Source organism: Lepidochelys kempii, chromosome 7, assembly GCF_965140265.1.
Source record: "Lepidochelys kempii isolate rLepKem1 chromosome 7, rLepKem1.hap2, whole genome shotgun sequence".
In the NCBI taxonomy this organism is placed as follows: Eukaryota; Metazoa; Chordata; order Testudines; family Cheloniidae; genus Lepidochelys; species Lepidochelys kempii.
Window position 1 is genome coordinate 693200 of NC_133262.1, and position 9801 is coordinate 703000.

General features: G+C 60.6%; 1 protein-coding gene across 3 annotated transcripts in view; it reads right to left on the reverse strand.

Annotated features, from left to right (window-relative positions):
- Positions 1-4946, reverse strand: part of LHFPL4 (LHFPL tetraspan subfamily member 4) — a 70347-nt gene extending 65401 nt beyond the window's left edge. For all 3 annotated transcript variants that reach the window (XM_073350796.1, XM_073350795.1, XM_073350797.1), the window contains exon 1: positions 3820-4946. In XM_073350796.1, coding sequence (XP_073206897.1) covers positions 3820-4225 — 406 coding nt within the window. In that variant the 5' untranslated portion in view covers positions 4226-4946. The remainder of the gene's footprint in view (positions 1-3819) is intronic.
- Positions 4947-9801: the final 4855 nt, after the last annotated feature.

Sequence of the window (9801 nt, forward strand, 5' to 3'; positions counted from 1 at the left end):
CCAGCAGGCAATTCACCATGCGCTTCTCCTGGTCATCACAAACCCAACTACCTAGATTTCTAATAATCAAATTCCCCATTACTATTACCTGTCTCTTCATAATAACAGTGATCCCCCCCCACCCCGGAGAACTACTATGATATCATCTGTAAGGAGGGTCCAAACTACGGGATCATTTTTCTCCACTCCAGCTTGATGTTCTCCTTCTCTGAGACTCTCCTCCTCTTCAACAGCACAGAGGCTGCCAGACTGGGGTGGGACTACTCTGCTGTGTCCTGGAAAGTCTTGCCTGTGTACCTGTCTCCCTTCCTCAGCTCCTCCAGCTCAGTCACTCTGGTCTCCAGAGGCTGAGTACCGGCTCTGAGGGCCATGAACTGCTTGCATCGAATGCACACACAAGCCCCCTGCCCACAGGGTAGGTACTTAGCCAGGCTGCAGTCAGTGCAATGAACTGGCTAGCCCCCACTCTGTTGCCGGACTTCTGCACACCTGATTTGTACTCTTCCAGGTTTTCTTTCTTTCTTTGTTCTTGGGGTGGGTTGTGGGGGTTTTTTTGATGCGGGGAGAGGGTTCGCCTAAGTTTGGAGACTGTTTATTTGGTGTATCTGGCTCTCACACTCCCTCTCTAAACTCTCTCACAACACTCCCCTATGTGGACTCCTGCTCACTAGCTCCAGTCCATGAGTGCATTTGAAAACCAGGTAGGAAATGAGAGCGGGCCGTCTTCTCCCTTCTCGCTGCTTTCACCTGCCTACCGCCCCTTTGCCAGTGAGACTGTACAGCCGTCAGCCTCACTGCCTGCCGTGGCCTGGGAAAGGTGTGGCTTCCTTCAGCTCAGTATCTCTAGCCTTAAATGCTACTTTAAATGCTAATTTACTCATGCACATCATCATCTCCTCTACTGCCCCACCCCCAACACAACTCCTCCATTTATCTCCACTGTCCATAACACTGTGTCTATCAGCCAAGGCCCTGATTTCTCCTCCTCCTTCTCCAGCCCATGTCCATAACTCTGCTTAGTGCAACCTTCACACGCTCCATGGGCTTCACTGCCTCAGTTCACTCTCCATGCTTACATGATCTCCACCTGGACTACTGCGCTTCCCACATCTAGAGCTGCCTTCACTCCAGCATGTGGCAGCTGCCAAGACACCCCAGCTGAACCTTATGTCACTGTCTCCTCACCCACTTCAGGATCTAGCTCTAGCTCATCTGCCTTGGTTTTAAAAATAGCCCAGAGTCCAGACTAACTCCCAGACCTTGTCTCACTCCTCCCTTCCCTCCTCTGTCTGCTTACCTAACACTGACCTGTACGCTGAGGGGGCTATGAGCCTTTGCTATGGGGCTCTGCCATCTGAACCAATCTTCCTTGTGGCTCCTTCCTCTCCTCTCAAAGCCACCGTGAGAAATCCCTCTCCTCCACTGCCAGCAGCCCCTAACTCCCTGGTCCAGGGCTTGTTTTAGTTAGCTGTCTGAAAGATGCTCCACCTGACTTTTAGGAAAGCTACGCCAGCCCAGGAAGATCTCTTGTAAAATAGTCCATTTCCAAAAGCCCAGCTGCTCCCCCTGCCCCCGTGTTCTGATCGACTGTAACAGTAACTGCACCAGCCAGCCACCTCGCTTCCTGGATTCCATTTGCATTGGGTGCTGTGAACTACACGTACGGTGCAGCAGTGGGGCCTGGATGCGTAGAGCAATTTGTAAACAGACCTGGCATCAAATAATGGCCTTCGACTCCAGACTGTTTGCAATGAGGCAGAGCTGCTCCCCCGATTCACTGAACAGAGTTTAAAGGTACCAAGAGCGTGAATACACCGTAGCGCACTGCCTCAGAAGCCTGGGCTGAGACAAACTCTTGCAGTGAAAACCTGAGGGTTTAGCCAGACCTGCTCTCAAAGTATGTTCCGAATGTAACGCATTCATTCCCCACCCCCCCACCCCCTGGATTCCTGTATCCTGCCCTTCCTGGGACTGATGATTGAGACCTTCAAAGCAGAGGCTCTCACTCATGCAGAATGCATCTGGTTGCCTCCCCCAGGGCCAAGGCCAGCACCAGCCCATGCCCCTGTGCCCTGTTTCCTTCTCTGCCCCCAGGCTGCTTCTGCTGCCACTTTAAGGACTTGAGCCTGGTTTTCAAACCCATTAATGGATCAGCCCTAGCATTTCCAGCCATGCCCTATCACTGCAGCTTCACTCAGAAAGCCAGGCCCCAGGGTGGAGAGCAGAACCAGGCCTGCTGGGTGCATTGACTTGAGCTTCGTGTCAGGGCTAGACTGCATCAGTCTGACAAGCCAGAGGCTGCAGCAGGACCCTCCTCAGCCTGGTGGGCAGGTGGGCGGGCAGATGGCCAAGCAGAGCCTCCCACCCTGGAGGGGAGAGAGCAGAGGCTGAGCCCACAGGGCCCCCATGCAGCTGGAGGGCCTGGAACCATGGAACAGGGATTTATTCAGGTCTGAAATCAGTGGTCCAAATTCCTCTTTTTGTGTCAGCTTTTACTTAGCCTCTGCTGGGTCGAGAGGAGGGAAGCTATCTGCCCAGGCCCCTGCTGGGTGGAGATGGGCTGTCTCACCAGGGCCTGGCTCCCTGCAGAGTCTGAGTGGGTTGTCTTGGCAGGACCTGGCCCCTGAAGGGTGCAGTTTGGGGTGTGTTGTCTCACCAGTGTCCAGACCCCTATAGGGTCAGAGTGGGCTGTCTCACCAGGGCCTGGGTCCCTGCTGGGAGTGGGTGGACTGTCTCAGCAGGGCCTGGCCCCTGAAGGGTGGGAGTTGGGGTGGGTGGTCTCACCAGTGCCCAGACCCCTGCAAGGTCAGGGTGGGGTTGGGCTGTCTCTCCAGGGCCTGGCCCCTGCAGGGTCACCTCTGACTGGCGCTTGGGTCACCATTCATTGCTGTAGAAATGTATCGATCCCATATCCTTGCCTTGGGTAGGGGACAGGGACTGCAGGAAGGGGCCCCCTATGCACAGTGGCTGGGGGCAAGGCCTGGTGTCTGGCAGCAGGGAGGGTGGGCCCAGGATGTGGGAGGGAGCACCTGCGCCCATCCCGCACTGTGTCCTTCACACCTTGGGGGCTGAGTGCCATGTCAGGAGCCAGAACCTCCCACCGTGTGCTGGGCCCCCTGTGCACCCAGCCTTCGGGCCCAGCTGGCCTGGCTCTCCACCACCCCTGCTGGGATGCCAAGGTCCAAGCTGGGGGAGCCGGGCAGGCCCCTGTCTGCCGCCGGAGTCATAGGCAGCAAGGCTGGCTCCCCGTCCGGCTGCACCCCGGGCAGCTGCAGGGCGCCTGGCCCCGCGGATAGCGGGTCCAATCCCCATGCCTGAGCCCAGCCACTCGGCTGCGACTCAGACTCTGGGCAACCTGGGCAGGTGACTCTCAAACTAGTTAGCTCGGAGCTCCGGGCCAGACCCCTGGAACAGACCAGACTGCCCGGCTGAAATGGCAGCTGGATCTGGGTGTGCACAGGGCACCCCCTTACACCGAAAGCAGCCCTTGCTCCGAGGGGGACCCCCGGCACCAAGCCAGACCCAAACCCGGCCTCTGCAGCCTGCCTGGTGGGGTTCTGCTCCCCGGCCCGGCCCAACCACAGGAGCCCCCTGCCCCAGGCCGCCCGGGCCTGCTCGGGACCCTCCCCCACGTCTGTCGCCCTCTACCCGCGGAGCTGGTGCTTCTCCCCGGGCTGCAGCCTGGGTAGCCCCAGCGCCGCCAGCCGAGCGAAGCCCCGAGAGCCCCGGGCCGAGGCTGCGCTGAGAGCCGGCGCCGGCCCGGCCGCCCGGCCCGGCCGCCCGGCCCTGGCCCCAGCGGGGCGAGCCGCGGCCGCCTACCCGCCAGCAGCTGCATCCAGGCGCAGATCTTGTAGACCGTGGCGGTGTTGCAGAAGAAGAAGAGCGCGAAGCAGGTGATGCAGCCCAGGATCAGCACCATGGAGAGCAGCACGAAGAAGGAGGCCGCCTTGAAGGCGCCCGAGGGGATGGTGCTGAAGTCGGCGAAGGAGCCGCGGCAGGCGAGCTCGCGGTTGGCCAGCCCGTTCCCCACGCAGTAGTGGAAGAGGCCGAAGTAGCCCGGCTTGGGCGTGTTGACGCTGTCCCCGATCCAGTAGGGCTGGATGAAGACCACCACGTTGATGATGGCGAAGCAGATGGTGAAGATGGCCCAGAGCACGCCGATGGCCCGCGAATTCCGCATGTAGTTGTCATGGTAGAGCTTGGAGGCCTCCTGCGAGGGCAGCATCCTGCCGGGCCGGGGCCGGGGCGCAGGGCTGGGGGCGCGGGGCCGGGGCTCACGGATCGGGGCCCGGGGCGCAGGGCTGGGGGCGCGGGGCCGGGGCTCACGGATCGGGGCCCGGGGCGCACCGGTCGGGGTCGGGGGCGCACGGGTGGGGGCGCGAGGCCGGGGCCACACGAGTCGGGGCCGGGGGCGCAGGGGTGGGGACCCGGGGCGCACGGGTCGGGGCCGGGGGCGCACGGATCGGGGCCGGGGCGCAGGGATGGGGGCCCGGGGGCGCACGGGCCGGGGCGCAGGGATGGGAGCCCGGGGGCGCACGGGCCGGGGCGCACGGGTCGGGGCCGGGGGCGCAGGGATGGGGGCCCGGGGGCGCACGGGCCGGGGCGCAGGGGTGGGGGGCCCGGGGCGCAGGGATGGGGGCCCAGGGGCGCACGGGCCGGGGCGCACGGGTCGGGGCCGGGGGCGCAGGGGTCGGGGTCGGGGGCGCACGGGCCGGGGCGCACGGGTCGGGGCCGGGGGCGCAGGGATGGGGGCCCAGGGGCGCACGGGCTGGGGCGCACGGGTCGGGGCCGGGGGCGCAGGGGTCGGGGGCGCACGGGCTGGCAGCCGCAGCGCAGCAGCAGCTAGGCCGAGGGGAGATGCCCCGGGAGGGGCTCCGGTGCGGAGGGCGAGCCCGCGGGGTGGCCTGCGAGGGGCCAGGCCATGGGGGGAGCCTGCGGGCGGGGAGCCCTAGACGCGCCCGCTCGCTCCCACCAGCTGCAGCAGCCGCGACTCCATCTTGGCTGCCGCCTCCCTGCTCCTGTGCGCGGCGCGCTCCCGCGGCGGGGCGCGCTCCCGCGGCAATGCAGCTCAGGGGGCGGCGGAGGGGGGGGCAGGGGGCCGTGTCCCCGGCCGCCCCGGGCTCTGCGCCTGGACCCGAGCCCCGGGGGCCCGGGGCCTGTTCCTCGCAGGGCCACAGCACCCAGACACGGGTCCTTCAATGTGGGTGGGGAGAGGGGCCTGTTTGGGGGGACCGTTCCCCTCTCTCCTGCTAACCCCGGCTTCCCACTGCGCTCTGCCCCGCCCAGTACCCGGGTCCTGCCCCGTCCCCCAGTGCTCTGGGATGGGGATTCCCCTGCCAGGAAAGCCCAATAGGGGCTGGGGACTCCAAACCCTGGGGAGAGGCCAGAAGGAGCCCAGGAATCTGCTCCTGGGGGGCCGAAGGGAGCTGCCCAGGGTGCAGAGTCTGAGCCTCTCCCCCCCTCTGCTGCCCTGCCTGCAGGCTTGGGGTGCCAGGGAGGCACAGCCTCCCCAAGAGCTCAGGCCAGCCAGGCCCCCTGCAGCCCCCTCCCTCGCTGCCCTACTGCTGCCGGGGCAGGACCCCCAGGCAGGTGAGGCCTGGCTCTGGGTGGGAGGGGTGCTGGGCTGTGGTGTGCTTCCTGGGGATCCTTCCCCCCGCTGGGATTACTTCAGTGCTCACCGGCCGAGCCAGGCCTGCCTGTGCCGGTGGCCCCCTGCCCAGCCAAGTGCTGCAGGAGTGTGTCGGGGCCAGAAGGGGCTGTGCCCTGCCCTCAGTGCTGACCCCAGGTCCCCAGTGCAGTGCTGTGGGGCATGCTGCAGGAGGGGCCACCTTTAAACTGCCACTAAACTCAGAGATCCTGACCATCCAGGGGCTGCTGCCAGCCTGGTTCTCCTTAGCTGCAGCATCTTTCTTTGCATCCTACCATGGCACCCTGCCCTGCTGCTAAAAGCTATCACCTGCCAGAGTCCCCCTTTCACTGTCTGGCTGCTGATGCCCTGGACTCACTGGTGGGAAGCCCCCGGGAAGCAGGGGTAACAGCACAGGCTGCCGGCAGGCCTTGGTGTGTGATGGGAACTGCAGCCATGGGGCAGGGGCATGCCGAAGTCCAGTGCGCTGCTTGGGCGCCCAGACAGCCTGAGCGGGAGGTTCTGGTGAAGCCTTGCCTGGTGTTCCAGCAGCCCTCCCTCTAGGGGAGTCTCAAGCACCCCCCATACCGGGAACCTTTGGCCCCTGAATAAAATGGGTCTTTTTGGCCGAATCACAAGTCCTAATGGGACAGAGTGGAGCAAAGAGAGATGTAGGTGGACTCCCAGGGAAATGCCTGTTGCTCTGAGGTGGGTCAGGGTGGAGAATTGTTGCCACAAGGCCCGGAGTGGGAACTCCATCCAACGTGTCCTTTAGGGAGACTGCCAGGAGCTGGCCTGCAGGAGGCAGCATTGCTCTGTTTCCTGCCGAGGGAAAGGCAAAGGGGCTGCGCGGGGTGGAATAGGATGTGGCCCTCTTGCGTTTGTATCCTTCTTGTAGTGCCGAGCCGCGGGCAGTGCACCTGGTCTGGTTCACCGCTAGATCAGTTCCTGGACGATGGGTCCATCAACGGCTATCAGCCAGGACGGGCAGGAACGGAATTCCATGCTCTGGGTGTTCACCTCCAACTGCTAGGGTTGCCAGGTGTCCGGTTTTCGACCAAAAAGATACCCCGGCAGCGCCGGTCGGCACCGCTGACCAGGCCATTAAAAGTCTGGTTGGTGGCACAGTGGGGGCCCAGGGCGAAGGCAGGCTCTCCGGCTGCCCTAGCTCCGCACGGCTCCCAGAAGTGACTGCCAGGTCCCTGGGCTCCCTCCTGCACCCCAAACCCCCCATCCATGACCCCACCCCAGAGCCCACACCCCCAGCCAGAGCCCTCACCCACCCAACCCCCTGCCCCAGCCCGTAGCCTCTCCTTCACCCCAAACCCCTTATCCCTGGCCCCACCCCAGAGCCTGCACCCTCAGCCAGAGTCCTCACCCCCACACCCCAACCCCCTGCCCCAGCCCAGAGCCCTCTCCCACACCCTGAACCACTCATTTCTGGCCCCACCTGGAGCCTGCATCCCCAGCCCAGAGCCCATACTCGCCCTGCACCCCAACCCCCTACTCCAGTCTGAAGCCCTCACCCGCACCCCAAACCCCTCATGGCCAGCCCCACCCCAGAGCCCGCATCCTGGGACAGAGCCCTCACCCCCCTCCCACACCCCATCCTCCTGCCCCTGCCCGGTGAAAGTGAGTGAGGGTGGGGTAGAGCGAGCGATGGAGAGAGGGGGGCTGGAGCGAGCGGGGGCGGGGCCTTAGAGAAGGGGTGGGGCAGGGCGGGGGCACAGGCGGGGCAGGGGTGTTCGGTTTTGTGCAATTAGAAAGTTGGCAACCCTACAGGCTGTCAGAAGCTAGGAATGGACGACAGGGGACGGATCACTTGATGATTTCCTGTTCTGTTCATTCCCTCTGGGGCACCTGGCACTGGCCACTGTCAGAAACAGATTACTGGGTAGACGGACCTTTGGTCTGACCCAGTCTGGCCGTTCTGATGTTCTAATGAAATGCTTGCTTGCACTGCTCCAGTCCCAGTCTCACTCTGTGTCCATCCCCAGTGTGCACTGTGTGAGGGCAGCCAGGGCTGCCGGGTGGCATTAGTGAATACCCAGCCCAGGATCAGGGTAGCACAGTACAATCCTGGTCTTTCACACTGTTCCTGGCCAAGGAGGGAATTGGCCACGTGAAGCCCTCTGCTAGCTCCACACCACCATGCAATCCCCCATCACTCTTGCTTGTGGATCAATCCTCCCAGGCCATTCACACAGCTCTCACTGCCAAATCTGACCCTATGATCTTAAACTCGTCTGGCATCTTTTAATTAAAAATGATCCAAAGCTAAAATAGGCACCAAATGGGCCCATGGACAAAGGGGAGTCCTTGCTCGGAGACTCGGCAGCGCATGTTCCTTGGTTAGTTTGGATTCTGTGTGAGGTGGGGCCTGTCTTCCTCTGGTTTCTGTCAGTGTTTTCTATTTTATTTTCTGTACAAAGTATTTTACTTTGCAATGGTTTCATTTTGTTTAAATATTCTTGCTGTTTGGATGGATTCAAGTGTTTAGCCTAAAGCAGCTGGGAATCCCCCCTGAGTGAGCATGGTCAGTGACACGAAACATTCAGTTCCCATTACCCGAGCACTTCTCCATTCGCTCTGCTACGTACAGCAGAGGGGCCTTTGTTAGCTCTCAGCACAGCTATTTATACACTAACTGTGAGTGTCCTTCCACCCAGGGTAAGGCACAATCTGTCTATAGTGAAAGGGAAGGAGCCAACCGCTCCCCACTTACCCACCCCGCGTCCCCTTATTAATCACAGCGGCTACACATTTATGTACATTTCACTGAGCGCATTTCCCAGTGAGGCTCACAGTTCCTGGGGAAAAGTCCAGCCCTTGCCATGCCGGGAGAGTCAGAAGCTGGTCCAGGCAGGCAGTGGAGGAGGCTGGAAATCTGTGCAGGGAGACAGGAGCTCAGGGTCTGGGAGAAGAAGATAGGGCACTCTGCATGGCTTATGCAACCTGCTTCAACTCACGTGATCCCATTTGGTCTCCCTAAAGCCTTACTGCTGTTTCAGTTGGATACAAGGTTCTTGCACATGGCTGCCGGCTCTGAACTGCAGTGTGATGCGGAGCAGGTGCCATGTTTCCAAATGGCTTGGGGGGGAGGGTGGGTTGGAGAGGGCCTTTTTCCTGGGGACAGAATCTGCTCTTTGAGGGGGTACATTTGTCTCAGGGCTCATAGGGGCTCCTGTTTGGCATTTCCCATGATTTCTTGAATTCCACATTTACCTCTTTTTTTTTTACTTAATGACCCTTGCCAGGGCATAACCCTCCTGCAGAAAGGGGAATAATTAGCCAATACTGGTGCTGTTCTCCCCCTTCCCCCATTATGAAAGCAGGAAAGTGCCCCGAAATATTTAGGGGAGCGCTCAGAATGAGTCACAAAGTCTGATGGAATCTGTGGAGAAATTTTCTCTAACTCCAGTAGAATATTTGTTTAAAATGTTAGTGTGACAAACTGCTTTTCCTGACCCTGGGTCAGTAGCCAGAGGTCTGGCTTGGGGGCTGGGAATGTGCTGCCATAAGCCATTGGAAAGGGAATTCCCTAGGTTAGCAATGAGGTCTCAGGTTTGTCACTCCGGTGGTCGTCCTGTTTATGTCACTTTTGTTTCATTTCTACTTGATGGGGATGATAGAAATGAAGTAACTGGGATTCCTGCTATTTTACTGGGTGACTTCTATTTTACTAGAAGTCCTGGATCAAGTGGGGAGTGAGAGGTCAGGGTAGCCAAGGAAGTACGCAGCAGGGGCCCGATCCTGCACTCTTCAATGTCCATGGGAGTCCTGTGCTTGCAGGGTCAGGCCCCAGCACATTGCTGGCATAAGCAATTGGGCATATGCATTGACACTCACCAGACTTACAGTAGGAGAGAACTGATGGGCCAGGAGCACCCCATACAGTGCTCAAAGAGGTGCCCAATGAGTAATTGGGGAGCAGGGGCCTAAGGCGATGCAAGGTTGGGCTCTGCCTGGATGCAGACCCAGCTGAGAGATGAGATTTAGCTGAGCCATGGTGCAGCAGTCACTCTTGGAGCAGCCCCCGCTACATCGCGCCCACGGCAATGAGTCGCTATGCTGGAATTATTGATATAGAAAACCTGCAAACACTAGTTTAACCATAAAGTCCTTTATTAAATCCAAAGGTCAAATGGTATTTAAACAATTCTTGTAAATGTGCC